General features: G+C 53.2%; 8 protein-coding genes across 8 annotated transcripts; 5 read left to right on the top strand and 3 right to left on the bottom strand.

The window, feature by feature from the left end:
* Positions 1–140: 140 nt before the first annotated feature.
* Positions 141–2,286, top strand: LAESUDRAFT_721965 (cytochrome P450; the record flags this gene model as incomplete). The annotated part of the gene is made up of 11 exons (XM_040908104.1): positions 141–263; positions 337–499; positions 558–641; positions 716–812; positions 876–1,002; positions 1,083–1,178; positions 1,235–1,409; positions 1,488–1,713; positions 1,782–1,815; positions 1,857–1,998; positions 2,152–2,286. Coding segments are annotated over 10 exons (1,236 nt in total), but the record flags the coding sequence as incomplete, so codon positions are not given.
* A 976-nt stretch (positions 2,287–3,262) lies between these two features.
* LAESUDRAFT_694245 (uncharacterized protein) lies at positions 3,263–3,893 on the top strand (the record flags this gene model as incomplete). The annotated part of the gene is made up of 2 exons (XM_040906188.1): positions 3,263–3,465; positions 3,542–3,893. 2 exons carry the CDS (start codon positions 3,263–3,265, stop codon positions 3,864–3,866), a joined length of 528 nt encoding a protein of 175 aa, XP_040768314.1. The 3' UTR covers positions 3,867–3,893.
* Positions 3,894–5,178: 1,285 nt separating this feature from the next.
* Positions 5,179–8,545, top strand: LAESUDRAFT_694242 (MFS general substrate transporter). The gene is made up of 20 exons (XM_040906187.1): positions 5,179–5,444; positions 5,504–5,615; positions 5,666–5,744; positions 5,797–5,869; positions 5,940–5,959; positions 6,026–6,096; positions 6,158–6,218; positions 6,274–6,301; positions 6,360–6,378; positions 6,431–6,481; positions 6,543–6,622; positions 6,704–6,781; positions 6,860–7,052; positions 7,119–7,151; positions 7,210–7,299; positions 7,360–7,466; positions 7,534–7,673; positions 7,728–7,762; positions 7,832–8,014; positions 8,085–8,545. The coding sequence occupies exons 1-20, from the start codon at positions 5,251–5,253 to the stop codon at positions 8,100–8,102; spliced, it is 1,665 nt and encodes a 554-aa protein (XP_040768312.1). The 5' UTR covers positions 5,179–5,250; the 3' UTR covers positions 8,103–8,545.
* Positions 8,085–8,545, bottom strand: LAESUDRAFT_721962 (uncharacterized protein). The gene has a single exon (XM_040908103.1). The coding sequence runs from the start codon at positions 8,383–8,385 to the stop codon at positions 8,179–8,181; it is 207 nt and encodes a 68-aa protein (XP_040768313.1). The 5' UTR covers positions 8,386–8,545; the 3' UTR covers positions 8,085–8,178.
* Positions 8,546–10,169: 1,624 nt separating this feature from the next.
* LAESUDRAFT_721959 (ammonium transporter) lies at positions 10,170–12,560 on the top strand. The gene is made up of 10 exons (XM_040908102.1): positions 10,170–10,255; positions 10,320–10,691; positions 10,747–10,760; positions 10,813–10,865; positions 10,920–11,022; positions 11,073–11,493; positions 11,546–11,645; positions 11,692–11,783; positions 11,840–12,028; positions 12,088–12,560. Exons 2-10 carry the CDS (start codon positions 10,458–10,460, stop codon positions 12,436–12,438), a joined length of 1,557 nt encoding a protein of 518 aa, XP_040768311.1. The 5' UTR covers positions 10,170–10,255; positions 10,320–10,457; the 3' UTR covers positions 12,439–12,560.
* A 1,573-nt stretch (positions 12,561–14,133) lies between these two features.
* On the top strand, positions 14,134–14,865 carry LAESUDRAFT_430474 (uncharacterized protein). Its single transcript, XM_040902435.1, has 3 exons — positions 14,134–14,208; positions 14,275–14,546; positions 14,647–14,865. The coding sequence occupies exons 1-3, from the start codon at positions 14,203–14,205 to the stop codon at positions 14,750–14,752; spliced, it is 384 nt and encodes a 127-aa protein (XP_040768310.1). The 5' UTR covers positions 14,134–14,202; the 3' UTR covers positions 14,753–14,865.
* Positions 14,866–15,614: 749 nt separating this feature from the next.
* Positions 15,615–16,221, bottom strand: LAESUDRAFT_694236 (uncharacterized protein; the record flags this gene model as incomplete). Its single annotated transcript, XM_040906186.1, has 2 exons — positions 15,615–15,939; positions 16,013–16,221. 2 exons carry the CDS (start codon positions 16,219–16,221, stop codon positions 15,615–15,617), a joined length of 534 nt encoding a protein of 177 aa, XP_040768309.1.
* Positions 16,222–17,403: 1,182 nt separating this feature from the next.
* Positions 17,404–20,203, bottom strand: LAESUDRAFT_644402 (MFS general substrate transporter; the record flags this gene model as incomplete). The annotated part of the gene is made up of 19 exons (XM_040903852.1): positions 17,404–17,601; positions 17,655–17,689; positions 17,739–17,881; positions 17,957–18,063; positions 18,120–18,209; positions 18,269–18,301; positions 18,350–18,542; positions 18,606–18,683; positions 18,735–18,814; positions 18,874–18,924; positions 18,982–18,994; positions 19,101–19,128; positions 19,194–19,254; positions 19,313–19,383; positions 19,430–19,449; positions 19,592–19,664; positions 19,728–19,806; positions 19,857–19,968; positions 20,046–20,203. The coding sequence occupies 19 exons, from the start codon at positions 20,201–20,203 to the stop codon at positions 17,404–17,406; spliced, it is 1,623 nt and encodes a 540-aa protein (XP_040768308.1).
* Positions 20,204–21,713: the final 1,510 nt, after the last annotated feature.

The following is a 21,713-nucleotide window of genomic DNA, read 5'->3' as shown; positions in this document are numbered from 1 at the left end:
GGACTCTCCGGGAACTCCGTGTCGAGTAGCTGCAGGCGTGACAGCCGCGCTGACCTTTCCGGTCACCCGTTGCACCACCGCGCTGTAGCGCGTTATATGTAGCATGAGTCGTCCATCTAATCGCATCGCATGATGTCCAGTACAAGGTGTTTAAGGTGGCCACGGTCGACCATTGGCTCGTCGTCGTCAGTGGTTCGGACATGAACGAGGAATTGTGCAAAGTCCCAAATTCACACATGAATTTCGAGGAAGCATCCCGGGAGGTCCGTTGCTAGTCTTCCTCTGTTTCCCGGGGGTTGTTCATCGGCTGCTGATGGACACCCATGTTCCCGCTAGTTTCTCCAAACTAAGTATACCATCGCGCCGGATGCGGACAAGTATCCAATTCACATGGCGGCCATTCACGGTCCGCTAACGCGCAATCTGGGAGCTGTTTTCGCGGATGTCGTAGACGAAGTACAAGCCGCATTCAAGGAGGTGCTCCCTGTTCAAAGCGATGGCGAGTACTTGTGTTCACCAGGATCCGTGACGTTCTAACGAAACGCGTGTGAACGTAGAATGGGTCGCTGTTCCCGTCATTCGTTCCATGCAGAAAATCGTGGCTCATGTGACAAATCGGGTGTTCGTTGGTGTTCCTTTCTGTAAGTATCCTTTTCGGAGCCTGTGGTCATCATGCTCACTGGCACTCGCTGACTTGGCCGACTATACCGTGTAGGCCGGAACGAGGAGTACCTCAACACCGTCGTCAATTTCGCAGTCGATGTCAGCAAAGGGCGGATGATTCTCTCATACGTTCCTCAGCTGTTCAAAGGGTACATTCTTGTGCATGGATGCCAAGTGATGTTTGTTTGCAGTTGACACCGCTTGTTGCCCAGCATTGTCGGCAGTATGCTCCCGTGGTCCAAAAGAGCAACCAGCCAAGTAGGGGTCTTCATAAAGCCGATCATTGAGGAGCGCCTGCGCAATTTCCTAGAGCATGGAGACGGATGGGCCGACAAACCCGTACGTTATCCGCTCGCACCCCGAGTCAGGCCTGCTTCGACCTCACACTGCGATGGCTGTAGAACGACTATCTGATGTAGTTGATGGACGAAGCAAAGAAAACGGGTGGATCGCCGGATGTCGTCGTCTCGGCGATGCTGTTCTCCAACTTCGCGGCTATTGATTCCTCCAGCAATGTGCGCCTTCAATGACGCCGCAATCGAATTTGCTGCTACTAAGCTATTGTTATCAGAGCATTACGCACGCCATTTACCACCTAGCTGCGAATCCAGAATGCATGCAGCCGATGAGAGAGGAAATTGAGGCAGTCGTCAAGGAACAGGGATGGTCGAAAGTCGCCGTCGGCAAGATGTGGAAATTAGACAGTTTCATGCGGGAGTCGCAGCGGATCAACAGTATAGTCTCCAGTGAGTCCACCTTCCACCGCGATCATTCACAGTGGGTGCCAACCGACCGTTCCCTTCAGTCGCCGTGATGCAATAAAGTCCTCCAAGATTACACCCTCTCTGATGGAACCTATCTTCCCGCGGGCACTCTCGTCGCCGGGGCAGCTCTCGCCACCCATTATGACGAGAAGCACTATAAACGCGCAGACGTATTCGAGCCGTTCCGATTCTCCGATATGTGCGCAGAGGAGAGCGAGCGGATGAAGCATCAGTTTGTTAGCACCTCACCTGAATACATCCCCTTCGGCCATGGGAAACATGCCTGGTATGTCTATGCCGAGCCTTGGACCGCTCCTCGAATCGTTCGCTAATTAGCTGCGGTTAATTGCGCAGCCCTGGACGATTTTTCGCAGCGAACGAACTGAAGGTTATGATGGCACACATCATTCTCAAAACTACGACGTGAAGTTGATAGGTACGATGACTCGGCCAGCTAATTGGACATTGTGGCATAGCGTTTTGCCCGCGCGTGATGCAAGGGTATTGTTCAGGAAGCGACAAGCTGTCGTTACAGCTTGAACCACACAGATGAGCAGAATCGGCTTGGGGGTTGCCTTCTCAGGTGCTTCGTTCAGACCGCTTTTCTGTCATTGTTGACGGTCGAACGTACTATTGATGCAGTCAAAGGCTGAATGTCTGGTGGATAATATGATATGGAGGACATCTAGCTTAGCAGAAGGCGTCCAGGAAGCTCAAGACAACGTGTGTCTCTTGACCGTATAGTCGTAAACACGAAAGTTCATTGCCGTCAAGATTATCTCCGAGATTTCTTGTGACGTCCGAGTTGGTGGTGAATGGGATCACATAGCATGAGAGAAATGAAGTAATATGCATGGAGATAATCGTGACTCAAGCGGAAACAAGCATGTTCAGATTTTCTTCCGGGCTAGAAATATTGCTTTCATGCCAACAATGCCGCCCATGGCCAACGCTGTCCAACCGAGACGGGTGCTCCAGTGAGCTCGATCGATCCGATCGTGACGCCATGACGTCTTCCCGGCACAAAGAGGCACGCACTTGGTGGCGCATGATTGCATATACCGCGAGCTGCGAACGAAGAAGAAGAATTGGATCAGTGGGCTACCATATACCAATATTGCTCACTCGCCCGGATGCTCCCCATACAATATTCACCTCCGCGTAGTTTCCGCGCTGGTGCATAAAAACGTAGCAGCTAGCACCGCACCTACTGCGCTCTGATCGTTCCAATCCACGAAAAACGTCCCCGACGTTTACAACCTGCCCCATATTTTTTCTACAACGAGCGCGCTCGTGTCCAACGCATCAGGAAAATGCTCAGATCCGGCTTAGGACACTTCTATCTGCTTGCCGTCGCCAAAAAAGACAGTAAGCTCGAGAAAGTCCCAGGAACTTCTTTTCTTGAAACTTTTTTCTGGGTTGGAAGCTTCTCATTGTGCACTTATTCGCTTGTACAAGCCAATAACAGTAAGAACAAGTCAAAAAGGAGGTTCTCGAGCCGCAAGTCGATTTGAGTTTTCCTGATGTGGAACCGAACACGGTGGACAGCAGACTCGGACATTAAATTGTTGTTGGTCATTATCTTTTGCCAGGTCCGGAATGTCAGCAGAGAATCGAAAACAGTGTGCCAATAGATAGAAATAGCGCAGTATCGGGAAATGAGCCATGGTGGGCAAGGATGATACTGGTTTTGCACTAAAACGGATGACCAACCACGGCTTTAGCGCTCTTGTACTCTTATAACAGAGCCTCTGAATCTAAACCGTTGCGGCGACTCGCCTCTACATATCGACAAACACCCACGTCTAACCGATAGACCATCATAGACAGAAACGATGTCCAAGTCAGTTGAAATGTTCACAGCCAAACGCATCGTCTTCGAAACGTCGGTTCCCGTGGACGAAGTGGTCGCGCGCCTCGACAAAGAGCTCAACAGTGATAAGACTGGTCCACATTTGCTCGAGTTCTTGGAGGAAGTGAAGACTAGGGAGCAGCTGGAACAGGGTATTCAGAAACTCAGCGAGGGAGGAGACTTCGTGTAGGTGGCCGCCATACATTCTCGTCCTCATTCGCGTGCTATTGAGAGGGACACTCATTGATTGTACGTTCTGCAGCCTCTTCGGGAAGCTACCGCTCCACCAGGGGCAAAAATCATACTTCGGGACCACCGATAGTCCGAAGATATACGAATATACGTTGGGAAATCCCGTTTTGGCGCAACCGATGCTGCAGCTGGAACCATACGCGGCGCTACACATCCCGCCACGCATGGTAGTCTTGGAAAAGACAGATAGGAGCGGAACGGAGATCGTTTACATGCAGCCATCGTTCGTCTTCGCTGCTCCGAGGAACGGCAAAGTGGACGAAAAGATGCGCGCCATGGCAGAGGATATTGATGACAAGATGGAGAAATTGGTCGTAAGAGTGATTGGTGCTTGATAGTAGTTCAAGTGGTAGGGCCCGGAAGGGATCTCCATGTGTAATTCGTGATGATCAGTGCCCCTTGCTATTCTGTGTACGTAACCGAGAGACAATGCAACAAGTGAGAGCAGAACAGGCGTTGGCAGTGAGTCACTGGAGCTTTACCGTTTACCGTTTCCTGAGTAGATGAACAGATATTTCGTCACAAGGCCTCATCTAACCGGTTTTCTTCATATGCGAAAAAGTAATGTTCGTTCGGACCAGTTAAAATTGGATCTAACGTGGATCCGGACGTTGACGTTGCGTTGAACGTTTTGAACGCTCGCTCCGGCGCTTTGTGACCAAGCGCCCATTTTGACATGCCTGACCGTCAATGCGTTTTCACAGTCGCTTCCGCTTTGTACCCTTGGTCTTATGCATCTTCACAGATATTTTCTCTTTGAATTTCACGCTAGGCTGTTTATACAACATGGTGACGTCAGTGCTCTGCTGAACCGGACGGTGAGATTAATCATACCTAGCATATTGAACCTGCTATCGCAAGGGACGCGATGATCATTTCAATGCGAATACGGACATTCATTTACTCGCGATCTGACCTGCTGGACCAACGGAGGTTAAACAATGGTATGCAGAAGAATGACAGAGCTAGTATTCAGGTGCTCGCGTACAATGACTTCACGCGAGCAACCTGGGAGACTCGGTCCAGCAAGCGGTTCTCATGTCTTACAGCAGGCAACCGATCAGCTATAAACGTTCTGTCGTCGCGAGGATGTGCGCGACTAAATCACCGCTGGCCAAGGCGCGATGTCTCAGATCTCATTCCTGGTTCTCCTAGAGTTACACGGGCGATGCGCATTCAAATGCAAGATACATTACGCTTTTTCGCGCGATTGCATCGTCAAAGCCGGGGTAGAACGGTAGATGTTCGGAGAATGAGGTCCTGTGATCGTCCCGCTTAGTTCCCGCTTACACGCCCAGAAACGCTGCATAGACAGTCAATTCGAACACTTTAAAACTTGAGCTTCTTCCTCCTCATCATTGGACGGAAAGAGCACACGTGATGCTGGGCAGCAGGACTCGCGCTCGCGTCCGTCTTCCTCCGTCTCACATGAGCTCTACGCGGAAGTCCAGAAGCTGATATGCGATGTGGGGTACTCCACGAGCTGCGGATAGTCTCACAGTGGCTACCAATCTCCTTGGGGCATCCCATCAAGGATGTTCGCGAATCACAGGGCGTCGCGTACGCTGCCAGGGCTCGTACCCAATATTACGGCCAGGCACCCCAGACGGAGTGGTCGATCCCCCCTTGCTCCGCGGTAACGGGGTTTCAATCAGACTTGATAACAGGAGCTCTGTGATCCCAATGTTGCAGCCGTAATCCCACCGAGGCGTCCGCGTCATGACCCATTCCGATTTCGAGCTCCAGCACTCCAGCACTGATACTCGCAGCGCCGAGATCGTCGACAAGGAAGAGGTTGCCGTCAAGGAAGTCGATGTGCAGGGAGCTGACAGCCCGACGTTCGGCGCTCAATGGGAGCTGGAGATCTTCACCTACCATGAACGGAACGCTGGACGGCTGGTGATTGATCCAGAGTGCGCTTTGCGTTGTGGTATCTTGTCGGTATCCTTCTGACGATCAAGCTTCCTCGCAGAGAAGCAAAAGTGGAGTTTGGAGAGGAAGTTGCGAGGCACTTGAAATTGTCGAAGGATGGTTCAAAGGTGCTATGGCCCCAGCCTAGAGATGACCCAGAAGATCCGCAGAATGTCAGGACCTCTGTTGTACAATGAAAGATTCAAACTGATTCCTCGAACAGTGGTCTGATGGTCGCAAGAGCCTCCAGCTGTTTATAATCACTCTCGCAGCTATTGTTCCGGACTTTGATGGTGCTATTGGTATGTCGCAACATCCTGTCGTGAAAGCGTTTTCTCATATGATGTGAGGAAGGCATCGCAGCGCTTTTCCAATTGGCGGAGCGATTTGACACCACAACCGGCGTGATCAACAATTTGACATCAAAGTACGCCGCTCCAATTGACGTTTCGTTCTTGTATTGACGATCTGCACCATGTTTCTCTGAACGATCCTAGCTGGAGTATCTTCCTCCTCGGTGCGCAGCCTGATTATCCTATCATCCTAACTCTTGCATCGCGCTTCATGGCTGTGCCTTTTGCAGGATGGGGCAGTATCTTCGCTGTCATGTTGATGCGTCGTTACGGACGACTCCCTGTGCTCTTCTGGTCACAGGTAACGTTCGAGCTCCGCATCATCCCCGCTGTTGCCGACCGGGACGTATCTTTTCTACTAGGTTCTAGCGCTTGCGTTCGTCGTCGGGTGTACTTTCTCTCCAAATTTGAATACCTTCACAGGTCGGCTTCGAGACTGTCACGTTGCAACAAGAACTTTGCTGACTGCATTCTGAAGCTATGCGTTGCTTGATGGAGTTCTTCGGGTAAGTGTCAGAACTCATTGTCCGTATGCGACCAGCCGTCACTGAAGGAGGACGCTAGAACGACCCCGCAGGTCACAGTGCGTCTTCGGCTCTCTTTTCACCTAGTGCATTCGTTCGTATTCTTGACAGGGTCTGTTCGCCGTCACCGACATGTACCCGTTCCACCTTCAAGCCCGGAAGGTACGTTCTGATTCTTGCATGGCGAATCGCGCGAACGTGTGTTCATGGTGCTGTGCTGCAGCTCAACGTCTGGACGATGGGGTTCATCATCTCTCCGTTCCTCGCCCCGTTTGCCTTGGGATTCCTCGCCGCACGTGCGAAGTACGCACCGCACCGCTCATCCGCGTATCGATTCTAGCTGACGATGATGCCATCTCCTTGGGTCGCGCCGGCCATCAACAGCTGGCGCTGGACGTACGCTGTCGGCTCATTCTACACCACGATCGTCGTGCTCCTAATACTCTTTTTCGGCGCCGAAACGTCAGTCTATGCTTTTCTCTTCACCCCACAAACGATCACTCACCAGCGAGTGTCCGTATCTGCACTTACGTGACTCAGGATGTACGACCGCTCCCTTCCAAAGCCGAACCCTATCGCACGACCGAAGTCGCGGCTGCGATATCGCATCGAGACGCTGGTCGGGATCACAGGATGGCGCATGGCGCGCTTCCGGACGGCGTGGAAGCCGGTGGTGCTCGCGTGTGCAAACTTGGCGTGGCGTCCGCATATTCTGAGCATCTTGGTCTTTGAGGTGTGTTTTCATAATTTTCGGAGAAGTGGCTTCTTCTTCTCATTGGCGGGTGTATTGGATCGTAAGGGGGTCATCTTTGGCTTCACGACTGCTATCAACGTGAGGTTCTCCTGCGATGACTTCGTATTCCCGTATGCTGACGGTTGATACGTCCTAGACCACGACCGCCGTCTTCCTCGCCGAGTCGCCACCTAAAGGATACGGCTTTAGCGAATACGCCATCGCAGGCACTTACGGCACCCCCATCGTACGTCCCTCATAGCATACCCACGCGCCTTGTCCTCGTAAGCCGACGCCGAGCGCGCAGGTCGCCGTCCTGCTAGGCGAGCAGATCGGGCACTATCTCAACGACTGGATCATGGAGGTGTGTATCCGGAGGAATAAAGGCGTGTTCGAGGCCGAGATGCGTTTGTGGTGTGTGCATGTGATGATTGTTCTTGTGCGGACTAGCCGAATGTTTTGATTTTTTGTGGCGCGGCAGGACGTGTTATGTTTCGGTGCTGTTGTACGTCGCGGGGTTCATCGTGCTCGGGGCGTCGATGGAGCGCTTGAGCATCGCGGGTCTCGTGCTGGGCTGGGGCATCGCGCAGTGCGTCGTGGTGTTCTGCACTGTCGCAGTGTGTGAGCGCAGCCACATCGTCTCTGATATGCTCACGCCCACCTCGCCCACGCTAGACGCATACTGCAATGACTGCTTTCCAGACAGACAGGTGCGTCCCTCGCGGGTAGCGAAATGAGATCGAGCACGGGCCATGGCCTCTGACTGGCCGCATGCTCAGGGCGAGATCTCCGCGCTGGTCAACCTCGCGCGCACGCTCGGCGGGTTCGCGGTGGACTACTTCCAGGTGCCGTGGGCGACGCAGGACGGGGCGCTGCAGACGTTTGGCGTCGAGGCGGCGATCGTGGCTGCGCTGTTCCTGCTTATCGTGCCTGCGCTGCAGGTCAAGGGGGCGTACCTTCGGGTGAGTGGGTTTATTGTGGTGATGATGATGGGTGAGATGTCCGGCTCACGTGGTTGTGCGTGGATTGTAGGCAAGGTTTTCGCAGTGAGAGTGGATGATCGATGAGGGATGGGGGATGAGGAGGGATGGTGGGTTCGCGATTGGAGGCTTTGCGTGGAGTGGTGCTACCGATGCTCCGGAGGAGGTGGAGGATAATCGCATAGCCTACTAGACATGAACACATTGACGGCCATGATCATAGCTGTCATTCCGCTCAGACAATGCCAGCCACACAACTGAAGCTCTCGGGCCAAAGCGTGTGTCCTGCTCTCAGACTGCGTGATCGGTGCTGGTGCTGCGATTACGTTGAGAATCGTGAGCGCGAGCGACATTGTTCCCTTTTGCCGATGTGAGTGTTCGGGTGAATGGTAAGATAGCAATGCAGGTCGCCAGGTGATGTATCATTCGTACGTGAGACGCTGGCCTCAGGTGGTGCCTGACAGCCGCATGACGAGTCTTTGTACAGTACATAAGCAGTTTGATCGTGAGGACCTCTTTCCCGCTGCGGCATGACGTGCCCTTTGCTCAGAATGAGCTTGTGGCAATGGTAACCTCGAAGCATGGTGCGGAAGAGATGGCCATGGTGTGAATTTGCTCAGAAATACATTCAGGCGCACATGCTAGTTTAATAAGTTCCCAGAACGTCCGGCACGCCCAGTGAAAAGTGACACGCTATACGTGAGCGCGAGACGACGCGTCACGCGCAGGATCGCTGGCATGTGCGTGTAGAAACCGTGGATCCTGCCAGCTGGCTGTCGTACGCGTCTCGAGTGCGAGCACACCAGAAACGGGACGCGCTTCCGTTCGGATTCTGGGAGCGGTGCAGAACGAGATGAGCTTCGGGGATTTCCCTGGCCAGCCGAGATCAGGCTTCGCGTAGACTTTGGTAGGTGTTCTACCGTCCTGGTGAAGGCGAAGCGTCTTTGGTTACTCGTTCGGATTGCGTCGGTATACAGGGCCAGGATGGTGTTGATTCCCCGTGGGGATGCGACAATCTTGAAGCGTGATGCGGAAGAGATGTACATGGTGTGAGTCGTGCTAGGAGTTTATGCCAGCGCACGTGCTGGATTTTACGAGTCCCCAGGGACGTCTACCGTGCCCTGGGCAAGGGCGACGCGACCCATCACGATCGCTGGCATGTGAGGACCAATATCCAGCTGGCTGTCGCACGCGTCTCGAGTGCGAGCACACCAGAAACGGGACGCGCTTCCATTCGAATTCTGGAAGTTGGTGTGTGCGATGCGGTGTAGAACGAGATGAGCTTCGGGAAGACGATCGCTGGTCCATGGCGCACTACGTCATTGGTTAGGTGAGTCCGTGCAGACCTTGATAGGCGTCTCATATAAGCTTTTATCTTCGGTTGTTCGTTCGGTTGGATGTCGATGAGGGCTAGAGTGGTGGTACCCCGTGGATGGCTCCTCGCCCTTTACTGTAATTGACCACTCTTCCCTCGAGAATCACGCGGCCACGATACTGAAAAGCATCGACCCGCCCGATAAACGGAGAAGGCGCGCACGGTCGCATTCCCTGCCTTCGCACGATGAGCAACACTCGGGTGAAATCACCGACGCCTGGCCACACCCAGCAGCGACTCGAGCTTTGGCATCCCAGGTTCGTCCGCTCCACCGTAAGGGGCCACCGTACGCGGGACGAAATGAAATTCGCTAGTGCGCGACGCGAGGAGCGAGATAAGGGGATTTGCAAGACCGGGTAACGGCGCCGTCTTGCGTGCCGGCGTCGGCCACGCCTCGATCGGTGGTCGGGCGTGCGACGGAGAGAGATAAGGGCCTGCGTGATCGAGTTTCATGCGCGTAGCCGAGGGTTTCGGGTGGATAATCGGATGCGTCGGGCAGTGCGAGGACGAGAGATAGCGGAGAAGCTGAAAGCGGCGTCAGACGTGCGCGTCGGCCGTACGTGGATGACGGTGGGAGATGGTCTGTTTGCGGCGTTGCTCGAGGATGACAGGCCTGGGAGATGGAGAGGTTAGTTGTGCCTGCGTGTGCACGATGAGCGCTGGACGCCGCCGCTGAGTTGATCAAATCGGGCACACCCGATCTGATCTGCTCCCCGCACAGGCAGGCGCCCACTCTTTGCTGCACTGTTCACCTCCTCACGGGGAGCGCAGAGGAGGCGTGTGCCTGGGCGAGTGGGTATCGCAGGCGCAAAGCTGTGCAAGGCGGAGGAGATGGAAGTCGTCTCGACGTACGTACGCGCCGCGCGCTTCCGCACTTCGATAAACACGCGCCCGCTCATTGGACGATAACAGCCCCCGTCCGTCGTTTGCGAATTAATTCCCTGCCAAGTCGGCTGCCTATCTTGCTCCCCCGCCGCCCTTTAATCGCCCGCGTCTCCTCTTCTCCCTCTAACTTTCGCCCCTGCGCACTCCCGACGCGCGCACCCAGCCATGGTCAACATCACCTACACCGCCGCATCCAGCGACCTCGAGTGGTATGATCCCTCCACGGGCGAAACCTACATCTACAACCTCGGCGACATCGCGTGGGTGCTCGCCTCCACCGCACTCGTGTGGCTCATGATCCCCGGCGTCGGGTTCTTCTACTCGGGCCTCCTCCGCCGCAAGAATGCGCTGTCCATGATTTGGATGTCCATGATGACACTAGCCATGGTGTCTTTCCAGGTATGCCCGCTACCTTTCTTCGGCAGAAGCCTGACTAAACGCAAATCCTCCGAAGTGGTTCTTCTGGGGGTAAGAACCACTGACCTTCGTCTTCCCTGCTCGCGCTCACGCCTCCTCGCAGATTCTCGCTAGCATTCAGTGACACCGCGACGAATCACTACATTGGCAACCTCCGTAAGCGTCGTCCTCCCGGTCAGATCGTAACCGCTCGCTCACGCTCTCGTCTAGAATACTTTGGCCTCAAGGGCGTGCTCGAGAAGCCCTCCGTGGGCAGCACCCGCATCCCCTCAATAGCATTCTGCGTCTTCCAGCTCATGTTCGCCGCCATCACGTACGTCTCCCTCCCTCCCCTCCCCTCCCCACTAACCCACCCGCGCACAGGCCGATGCTCGCCCTCGGCGCCTTCGCCGACCGCGCCCGCCTCGGCCCCCTCCTCATCTTCGTCTTCGTCTGGTCCACCATCGTCTACGACCCCATCGCCTGCTGGACCTGGAACGCCTCGGGCTGGTCCTACCTCCTCGGCGGGCTCGACTTTGCCGGGGGCACCCCCGTGCACATCTCCTCGGGCACCGCCGCGCTCGCCATCTCCATCTACCTCGGCAAGCGCCGCGGGTACGGCACGGAGCGCCTCGCGTACAAGCCGCACAACACGAGCTACGTCGTGCTCGGCACGGTGTTCCTGTGGTTCGGGTGGTTCGGGTTCAACGGCGGCTCGGCGCTGAGCGCGAACTTGAGGGCGGTGCAGGCGTGTATCGTTACGAATCTGGCGGCGAGCGTCGGTGGGATTACGTGGATGCTCTGGGTGCGTCGGTCGTGCATTTCTCAGGTTAATGTGGGCGCTGATGGATGGGTAGGATTATCGGCTGGAACGCAAGTGGTCCACGGTGGGCTTCTGCTCTGGCGCGATCGCCGGACTCGTCGCTATCACACCCGGCTCCGGCTTCGTCGGCTCGCGTACGTCCGCTCATCTCCTCTTGACCTCCTCCTCACACGTCCTCAGCCGCGGCCGTGCTATTCGGCTTCATGGCCGGCACCGTCTGCAACTTTGCCACGCAGCTCAAGTTCTACTTTGGCTACGACGACTGCCTCGACGTGCGCCCCCCTCTGCTCTCCGCGTATTCCATTTGTGACCTGACGGACGAGCGTAGATATTCGCGTCGCACGCGATCGGGGGGGTGGTGGGGAATGTGCTGACGGGGCTGTTCGCGCAGGCGAGCGTGGCGGGGTTTGACGGGGTGACGGACATCCCGGGCGGGTGGCTCGACCATCATTATATCCAGCTCGGGTACCAGCTCGCGGACTCCGTCTCGGGGATGAGCTACTCGTTCGTCATGACCGTGCGTTTCATCCCTCCCACCCTTTTCCCCCCGTGCAAACGACTGACGCGTGGGTGTAGACGGTGATACTGTGGATCATGCATTTCATACCGGGCTGCCGGTTCCGGTGCTCGGAGGAGGCGGAGATCGTGGGGATCGACGATACGGAGATGGGGGAGTTTGCGTATGATTATGTGGGGCTGGATTATGCGAATGCCCCCCGTGAGCGTGAGCATGAGCACGATGAGGTGAGGACGGTGGATGGGGTGGTGGCGCCCGGTGGGGGACGGGAGGTCGCGCAGCGTAAATGTGCGCAGGCGGCGGTGGATGTGAGGGAGAGGGGACACAATGAGGAGGAGGGGAGGCCGGGGAGTTTGGGCGCGAGTACGGTGGATGGGGGGGAGAGCGAGAAGCGGGGGGAGAGTGCGTAGTGCGTAGTGCGTGGTTGTGATTAGGGGAAGGAAGGAAAAATGTGAAGTATATTATTGTTATTAGGCGAAGGGGATGTCGCCCGTGTCGTTCGTTTCTCTTGCATATCGTGATGGTGTTTGTGGGTATATACATAGCTTAGGTCGATCGTGTAGTGATCTAGATTCGGACTGGGTGGTACATAATGCTCGGACTCGGATGTCGAAAGCGAGATGAACGTGTACATGTGCGCGCGTGGTACCGCGAGTGCGTGAGTGCGTGAGTGCGTGAGCGCGTGAGGGCGTTTCGGCCATTTTTTGCGGTCGGGTCGCTGTCCAAGTTGCTTCAGGTTTGGTGGGGGTGTGCAGTGGTTTCCGTGGAACGTTTACCTGGGGCTCTGATATGCACACCGGTTAAATTCGCAACTAGGAGTTGGAGTCGTCCGTCCGCTTCTCTCCCACTGGCAGCCCTGCCCAGGGCCCGCTTTGACAACGGGACAGGCTACAGCTCAGGGCTCAGGGCTCAGGGCTCATTACGCACCAGGCATCGGGGTCCGGAATAAGACTCGAATCCGCGTGCACTGGCGTGGGCTTGTAGGTTCCGCTTCGAGTTCAAGTTGTTGAGACCAGACACAAACACCGAAAAGTCCTAGAAGGTCTCAGACTCTCAGGAGTCAGGACCTCCTTGTGTAAGTGTTGGAATTTTCTCCGACTTTATAGCGTCTTTTTGTTCGCTCAAGCTCTGCTTGTACACTGGCAAGCAGACTCTCAGACTCTCCGGAGCTCCTTCAAGTTGTGTTGGGTTTTTCTCCGACCTGATAGCGGCTTTTTGTTCGCTTTTCTGCTTGCACACTGGCGAGCCGATCTAAGCGTAGGGTAGCAAAAAAAAACTTGAAGGAGGTCTGTGCAAGTGGGTCATGAGGCGATTTGAGTGTTTCTGCTGTATATGCACGCCTTGCAGAGCTTCGGGCTGCTGTGTCCGTGTACACCGCTCGGAGCGGGCATGCTTGCCAGTGGCGTTGGACGCTGAACGGTGGACGCTGAACGTTTGAACGTTGAGCGCTGAGCACTGGCACCCGCGGGTGAGCTGTAGAAAAAATAGGCGGCAGATTGTATTTGTCAGTAAACGTCCGAGTTCGGAAGCGCGTTTGGTGGATTGGAACTATTGGAACGTTGAAAGTTGAACGATCGCACCATCGTTGGTGTGTGCTAGCTACTATGACGGTTTTGCCAGCGTGCAGCAACGTGCAACGTCCGCGGAGGTGCATACTGAATATTGATTGGGGGAGCGTCCAGGCGATGAGCAACGGTATATATACGGTAGTCCGACTCATGCATCTTTGTTCGCAGCTCGCCGTACATGTTCATGCAATCACGCGCCACTGGCAAGCAGCGCGCTGACCGTGACGGGAAGACACTGGCATGATATGCAAGGCGACAATCCACCTCGCTATCCGACCAGTGAAAGTACAGCCGGTACGGCACTGAGCAGAGCACTGTCGTCGCCATGTTGTGTGAACAGCCTGCACGGAAATCTCAAAGAAACTATCGGTGAAGATGCATAAGATCAAGAGTATGAATCGGAAGCAGGTCGTTACGGGCCGGTCCGGAGTCTATCGAAATGGGAATGGGCGCTCAGTCATGAAGCGCCGGAGTGGGCGTTCTTAACGTCACTCAACGTCACGCGTCAACGTCACTCAACGTCACGCGTCAACGTACGCGACGTTCAAAGTTGGCAACGTGAACACGGTCCGGATCCACGGTTAGATCCAAGGCCGACTGGTCTGCATGAACGTGAGTCTTTCGCATACGAAGAAAACCGGTTAAACGAAGCTTTGTGAAGAAATATCTGTTCATTAGTGCTCAGGAAACGATAAAGCTCTAGTGACTCATTGCCTCTCATTGCCAACGCCTGTTCTGCCAGTGTTCTCAACTCCCCATGGACGAACCTTCGCTGCAGAAAGGATTTTCAATGTCATGTACTTGAGGCAATTGTACCACTGGGAAGAGCCTTATAGAAGTTTGTCATCTTCGATCGTTCAGCAATGCGAGAGGCACATCAATATGATGCTCCGGGACAGACTTTTGCATCGTGCGTTTTCAGCTAGCCACGCAAAACTCCACAACATAAGGTGAGAATAATTCCCTGCATATGTGTTTTTTCCCACTCACAAAACGTTTTGTTTGGGTTGGCTGATGATTGGGACACGTACCCAACCCCTTATTGAGCAGTCATCTGCTTTTCCGTGGAGCAGTTGAAACGTATATGAAGTTTCAAGCTTCACAAGCGGAAAGCATCCGATCAGCACAAAGTTCGTGCACAGCTTCGGACCAATAACGCAAAAAATACTGTTCGATCACATACTAAGCCTCCCGAATGCTTTCCTTACGCTTCATCCATACCCAAATGGTATTGCAGCGCAGGTCTACACGCGCATAGTTGATGACGGCTGTTAATGAAGCTCATTCTTAGCTCGAGGTCGTGCTTCCGCGTTTGCTCGGAATTCCCGTCTCTCAGTGGAATCTACAGCATACCGCCCGCGCATCTACTATGTTCGGCACTTCACCAACCAGAACATATCTTCCTTGGCCTTGCCGCATCTCCGACGGCGCGCCGATTAGGCTCAACCCGCAATCGCGGAAATAGTCGTCTCTGCTTGTGTTCCTTTCCTTGATATACCAATTACCCTCAGGTACTGTTGCCTGCATCACTGAACGTTCGTGGCGCGGCCTTAGGTTCGCAGTGTTCGAGCAACACTGAGGTTGTAGCGTCTCGTGCTCTGTTGTGGAAATGTCTTTGCACCACTTCTCGGCGTTCTCGAGGAGCAGGATGTCGGCATAAGAGTCTGTTCGAGAGATTTGATCCTACCCGAACTCCCTTACCAAGATTCTTCCCACATCGAGGGAAGTCCGATGCCTATAAAAGCGGTTCTCTCAGGATGGTGGTCGCCAATCACGATATCGAAGGAGTCGTGTCTCTCACCTTGCGAAGGTTTTCAAGGGATTATACGGAACCATTAACAACGCCCATAGAACTCAAGATGAAGAGCCTTATCTAACCTGCTCGGAACATATCTTCGTTTCACTGCACAACACAGCGTTCACTTGTTAAAAGTTCTCGGCGACGTGTACGAAACGGCAAGGGGCACTGATCATCAGAATTACACGTGGAGTTACTCCGGTCCACATCAGAACTACTATCAAGCACTAATCACTCTTCGGACCAAACTCTCTACCTTGTCATCAATTTCCTCTGCCATAGCGCGTAGCTCTTCGTCAACTTTGCCGTTCCTTGGGGCACCGAAGCTGATCGACGGCTGCATGTAGACGATCTCCGTGCCAGTCTTATCTTCCTTCTCCAAGACAAGCATGCGCAGCGGGACGTGTAACGTCGCGTAGGGCTCCAGCTGTAGCATCGGTTGCGCTACAGGCGGATTTCCAAACGAATACTGGTATGTTTTCGGGCCATCGGTGGCCCCGAGGTATGCATTTCGCCACTCATGGAGCGGTAACTTCCCGAAGAGGCTGTAGGGCGTACAATCAATGAGTGTTCCTCTCAAAGCACGCGAATGAGGACGAGGATATAAGCATGATGGACACGTACACGAAATCTCTTCCCTCGCTGACTTTCAGGAAACCCCGTTCCAACTCCTCCCTAGTCTTCACTCCCTCCAAGAGCTCGAACAAATGTGGCCAGGCCTTGTCGCTGTTGAGCTCTTTGTCGAGGCGCGCGACCACTTCGTCCACGGGAACCGACGTTTCGAAGACGATGCGTTTGGTTGAAAACTCTTCGACGGACTTGGTCATCGTTTTCGTCTATGATGGACTACAAGTCAAGCGCGGATGTTCGTCGATTTGTAGGGGGTGAATCGCCGGATGGTTCGGGTTCACTGGCCTGTCTTAATAGAGCATCAGAGCATTAAAATCGTGGTTGGTCATCCGTTACGTTGCAAAACCAGTACGATGGTTCATCGTTGCCCACCATGACAGATCTCCCCGACGCTAGCGCTATTTCCGTCTGTCAGACCACCGTATTTGATTCTCTGCTGACATTCCGGACATAGCAAAAGGGAATGACCAACAACAATTTGATGTCCGAGTCTTCTGTCCACCGTTTAGGATGTATTAAGCGAATTGAAGCGTCCTCGTCTCATCGGTCGTCATTCTTGGAGGTTATGGCGCTCTACGAAGGTCGGTGTTGTAAGTGTCTATTTCAATGATTACGTGCTGGTGCTAATGAGGCCACATTTATGGTAAGTCTCGTCAACGCAGCCGACGCGTTGACATCGGCTATCACGACTATCATCTCCAGCAGCATTGGCGCGTTACAATATTGTTGGCGCGAGCGTGTTGGCCCAGCAGTTCAATAAACGTTTGACTGGGATCGAAGGCCATTGCGACCAAATGGCCGCTGCCATTCATAGAGTCCGTAGAAGTTATACAGATCCACCACCGGTAAACTTGAGGATGGTTCAACAAGAGCTGAACACGGCACGCGCCATCACAGGAGCGGAGCACCCCTCTCTATCACAGAATCGAAACTCGAGGTGCACAGTACACTTTTCTGAAGTTAGAAAACAGTCCATTCACGGTTAATCTAGAACTCCAAAGAAGGTAGAATGACGTTGCAGACGTGTTCACGAGTGTGTGATGTCTAAATATCGGCGTCACACGCGATGCTGCCTTTCACGTCATAAGATGAAGATTACGCGCCCGACTTTACAATGTCGTCACTGCTCCAGAACATCCAAGTGAGTATCATGAACCATTACATCCTACTATCAGCATATTGCCGTCAGTGCGGATCTATCGTACTATCAACCCTTTGGCACGATTTGAGAACGAGGTATGCATGAAGCGGCCATGATATGATGTGAACTGCATCGCACGATACCACACAAGATGATTTACCCTTGAAGCTTGAAGGATAGGCATTCAAATCGAAAATCTGCGCTATAGTACCGTGAACGATGGTCTCGGCAGCGTCATTTAGGTGATACTCACCCTTAGACGTGAGCCGTGCAGTTGCAATGCAGGGACTACCAGGAGGAAGAGCGCGGACACGATAGCCGCCTCTACACCAAACGTCTGCAGTGCGCCGTTCCGTTCCGCCCATGGAACTTGGAAATATGCGACGCTGAAGCCGCCCATTGTGCGGGCCCAGTTAATCAACGCCGATACCTCACCCTATTGCCAGCATTGTTTTAATGTTTGAAGCAGATTCAGATGACACGACAAACCTGTCTGGTAGGGAAGCAATCGTTACAATATGCGTCTACTCCTGTCGTCAATGCTCGGCCAGCATCGGTCGAAGTACCACTCACAAACTGCAACCGTGCAGATCATAACTGCAACTTCCGCTATACCCCAGCCCATGACGAGCGCACCTGTACCTAGGTGATTTTGGAAGGTGCCACCTAAAAGGAGAAAGCCACATATATATAATGGTACAGCGACATAGCAGGTCCTATGCATATATTGATTTAAAGAAGTTGAGCGGTGCGTTTGGCATGAACGGCGGATTCCGAAGGACTCTGCGTACCATAACCGCATTTCCGCCTCAAACACGCCCTTGTTACGTTTGACGCAAACGTTCATGACCCAATCGTTGAAGTATCGACCCAGCACCTCACCGATGAGCACCGCGACCTATAAGTTATCATGGGCAAGACGATACCGATGAGAGTGCTTCAAAAATGACGCACAATGGGGGTCCCATATGCGCCGGCAATCGCGTATTGACTGAATCCGAGTCCAACCGGCTTCGATTCGCCAAGGAATACAGCGTTCGTAGTCTAATCCCGTTGTCAGCAACCTAAATACATACTTGTGGTTTGAAGAGAAGTTCATATACATTGATGCCTATGCTGAACCCGAATACCATGGCCTAACCATGAGTCAGTACAACGACCGGAGCTATTAAATAATAGCTGACCTCAAACAGCAAAATCCCCACAAGCTGCGGGCGCCATATGATGTTCAAACAGGCTAGTGCCGCATCGCGCCAGCCTGCCCGGTGGCGTGCCATTCGAGCGCCCGTTAGGCCTATCAGAGTCTCGATCCTGTATCGCAACCTCGATGCGGGTCGTTTGATTGGGCGGGGATCCGGAAGTGTTCGATCATACATGCTGTCAGGTCGCAGAGGCTGAGCCGACAAGCAGGAAAGGCTTAGCTGAAGAGAGAGCACATACGTCTCTTCTCCGAAGAACAGAATAAAGAACACAACAGTAGCGCCGTAGATTGCTCCAATGCCGTACGTCCAACGCCAGCTACGAGAGCGTCATGACAGGAGGATCAGCGGCACTGGTGTTCAAACTCACCTTGCGCGCGCGACGAGGAAACCAAAGAGAAACGGCGACAGGAACGGAGATAAGAGGAAGCCCATTGTCCAAATGTTAAGCTGCACGTTATAGATGAACGATGAAACAATGGACTCAATGATATCGCGCTCGTACTGACCTTGCGTGCCTGAAGATGGAATGGAAACATATCTGTCACGACATAAAGACCCTGAAGCGGCATATTTAACGATGAGATCTAGAAAGGTGTTAGATGACTTGCCGTAACATGTGGACATGTTCTACAGAGTGATCCGGATGGTCAGTCTCGGGATATGAGCATCCACGCAGATACGTGACAGCATAGTGTGTGATAGAAAGGTGGGCCACTGAATACTGACGACTTACCCAAAGAAAGCGGTGAGACAGCGCATAGCTGAAGCAATGAGACTAGTGAGTGCCGGACCGCGGTTGAGCGCGTGATAGGCACAATGAACCCACCGGCGAAGGTTTTCAGATTTGGCGCGAAGGTGCAGCCGACAAGAAAGCCAAGTGCAAGAACCTGTGCAATACATCACTCGTTCGTTAACAGCTTGGTACGAAAGACTGAAGCAGCTCACTTGAGACCAGAAAAGGATTGGAAGGCGGCCATATCGCCGCATTAATATCACAGCGAATATGCTGCCCCATCCTGTCCGACTCAGACGTAAAGGCCCAGCAATCCAATAAATACTTACCTAGCAAGAAGATACTCCAGCTGTACACAAATCGGCCAGAAGAATGTGCGACGATGGATTTTCGAGATTCGTTAGAGTTGATGTTCCAATGGTATCGTGGGAACGCCAGGAAGAGTCCATTGTATTAGTGACGGTAAGCCGATAGATGCCCGACAAACGCACTTCGAAGTCAGGTCGTTGATGACCGTGGGTGTGGTATCATATTGGGCTGCCAAGGCGAAGATTGAAGCAATGCCTGCAATGTGAAAAGCTCAGCGCATGAAACTTGTATGCTTGAAAAACGTGCTTCACGACCCACCTATACCTGAGTCAAAGTCGGGTACTGCAGCCGCTAAGGTGATAACGAACAACTGCAGGTTCTTTCTTCCGTCGGACCACTTAACATTCGCTTAATAAGCTGTCGGAGCGTATGCAATACCCGACGTACATTCTGAGGATCCTCCGGGTCATCCGTAGGTTGTGGCCATAATACCTTGGAACCGTCCGCGGAAAGTTTGAGCTTCTTCGCGATGCGCTCACCAAACTCCACTTTCGCTTCTCTGAAAGTCGAACCCACATTGATGTCAGTTTCGCACACCGTGCGCGGACGAGTCGCAGGGAGGAGAGAAATACGCACTCTGGATCTACGACGAGACGACCAGCGTTGTGCTCGTGGTACGATAGCAGGTCAACGCCAACGTCATCTGAGGATCGCTCGTACTTGGAGTCCTCGTCTTTCTCCACAACATTAACTTCTATGGCAGAATGGGCCTCCGGATTAGCAAAGAAGGACATTGGTCGAGGGGTAAGAGCAGTGTCCCATTATGAACGGAACAGTCCGCTGCGCCTGCATTTATGTCAAAGGGGAAAGAGGGCGCTAGTTCTGCATTAAGATTCAAAAACACGGGGTCGCCTAAGCGCGAAGCCCTCCCACACTAGTGACCATCACATGTAGATGTTCGAACGGTCCCAGCCAATACTTTCCCGTCCTCATGATGCTTCTCGTCTGTATTAGGAAGCATCAGGAAAATTTAAATCAATTTGTGGCTCGAGAACCTCCTTTTTGACTTGTTATTGCGAATCTTGGCTCGTGCAAGCGAAATAAGAAGCTTCCAACCCCGAAAAGGGCTCAAAAAAGAAGATCTTGAGACTTTCTCGAGCTTACTGTCTTTTTTGGTAACGGCAGGCGGATAAAAATGTCCCAAGCCGGATTTGAGTTTTCCTGACGAGCGGAGATTGTCAGGTCGTCATTATCCCAGCTTCAGCGAGGAGGGTGCTTCTTGGGTAAGGCGTTGAAGGGAATCATATACGCAAAGTTGTCTCCGTCTGCAGACGCTGCTTCAGGCTTTTGTGTTATTCAAGGTGACTATGTCAGGGCAATGCGGTACGTGAATATCTGCACGAATTTGCATCACGTTCTGTGTACAACGAGAACTAAGGAATCATGTGGTACTATGTTGGCATACGCACCTTCGACTCGGATTATGATCGTCCGGAATGAGCAGCATAAATGTACTGGCCGATTGGCGAGCATCTCTGCCGATAATCAGATTCGTGGCAATCTAATCTAAGCGATCATCATCACCTTATCTTATCTCTTAGTGATGCTTATAAGTCGGGGTCTCAGATTTCACGAACGTGTCGTTTGATACTTTTTGAAAGGATCTTACAAGGTATGTACATGATTCATGCTGTATATCGCGTTGTAGAGCGACTTTCATACAGCTCAAGCATGCGTAATTCCCAGCGAAGCTTGGTGCGGCGCAGCTTAAGCTACAGAAGCAACGGATATTGATTCTAGCAAGGAAGACGTTCATAGTTGCCGTCAAATGTCCTTAATTCTCTGCAGAATTCCGCGGATGCTGTATCCTGGTTCAACGATATACTTGAACCCCAGTGCGCAAGAAGGCTGCCAGGAAGAACTGGACAAGCAAAGACACGTCGGCCGAAGTAGAGCGATAATTGGCGACATCTCGCGCGGGGCAGCCCGCCTCACGTACGATCTACATTTTAGCATGCGGAATGGCACTCTATCGCTGCATGCAGTCCTTTAGAATGTCGGGTCCAAATCGAAGGCGTCCGCTGCAGCAGAGACGAACGCCGCATTCTATCGGTTGCACTTCCTCGACAGTGTCAATTTAGACATGCATGAGGCTGCCCGCGAGGTGCTACGCGAAGCAGAAAGCTAGGACATGCTCGAAAGCGACGTCACCAGACGTCACCTCGCTTCTTGACGAGAAGAGCTACGAAGAGGCGGCCGAGGGCAAGATCAATTCTCCAAACGTTTATCAGGCTCCAGCACTAG

The sequence above is a fragment of the Laetiporus sulphureus genome (genome assembly GCF_001632365.1).
Source record: "Laetiporus sulphureus 93-53 unplaced genomic scaffold LAESUscaffold_5, whole genome shotgun sequence".
NCBI lineage: Eukaryota > Fungi > Basidiomycota > Agaricomycetes > Polyporales > Laetiporaceae > Laetiporus > Laetiporus sulphureus.
Note: the sequence above shows the minus strand (reverse complement) of the source record. Positions and strands in the feature narration are given on the sequence as shown.

Bases quoted from the DNA above. Each gene is read 5' to 3' on its own strand.
- LAESUDRAFT_694242 (XM_040906187.1), top strand. From the start codon at position 5,251: ATGACCCATTCCGATTTCGAGCTCCAGCACTCCAGCACTGATACTCGC. The intron at 7,053-7,118 runs GTGTGTTTTCAT...TTGGATCGTAAG, and splicing joins TGAGCATCTTGGTCTTTGAG to GGGGTCATCTTTGGCTTCAC. The intron at 7,467-7,533 runs GTGTGTGCATGT...GTGGCGCGGCAG, and splicing joins GAGGCCGAGATGCGTTTGTG to GACGTGTTATGTTTCGGTGC.
- LAESUDRAFT_721962 (XM_040908103.1), bottom strand. From the start codon at position 8,385: ATGTCGCTCGCGCTCACGATTCTCAACGTAATCGCAGCACCAGCACCG.
- LAESUDRAFT_721959 (XM_040908102.1), top strand. From the start codon at position 10,458: ATGGTCAACATCACCTACACCGCCGCATCCAGCGACCTCGAGTGGTAT. The intron at 11,023-11,072 runs GTACGTCTCCCT...ACCCGCGCACAG, and splicing joins CTCATGTTCGCCGCCATCAC to GCCGATGCTCGCCCTCGGCG. The intron at 11,784-11,839 runs GTGCGCCCCCCT...GGACGAGCGTAG, and splicing joins GCTACGACGACTGCCTCGAC to ATATTCGCGTCGCACGCGAT.
- LAESUDRAFT_430474 (XM_040902435.1), top strand. The intron at 14,547-14,646 runs GTGAGAATAATT...CTTATTGAGCAG, and splicing joins GCAAAACTCCACAACATAAG to TCATCTGCTTTTCCGTGGAG.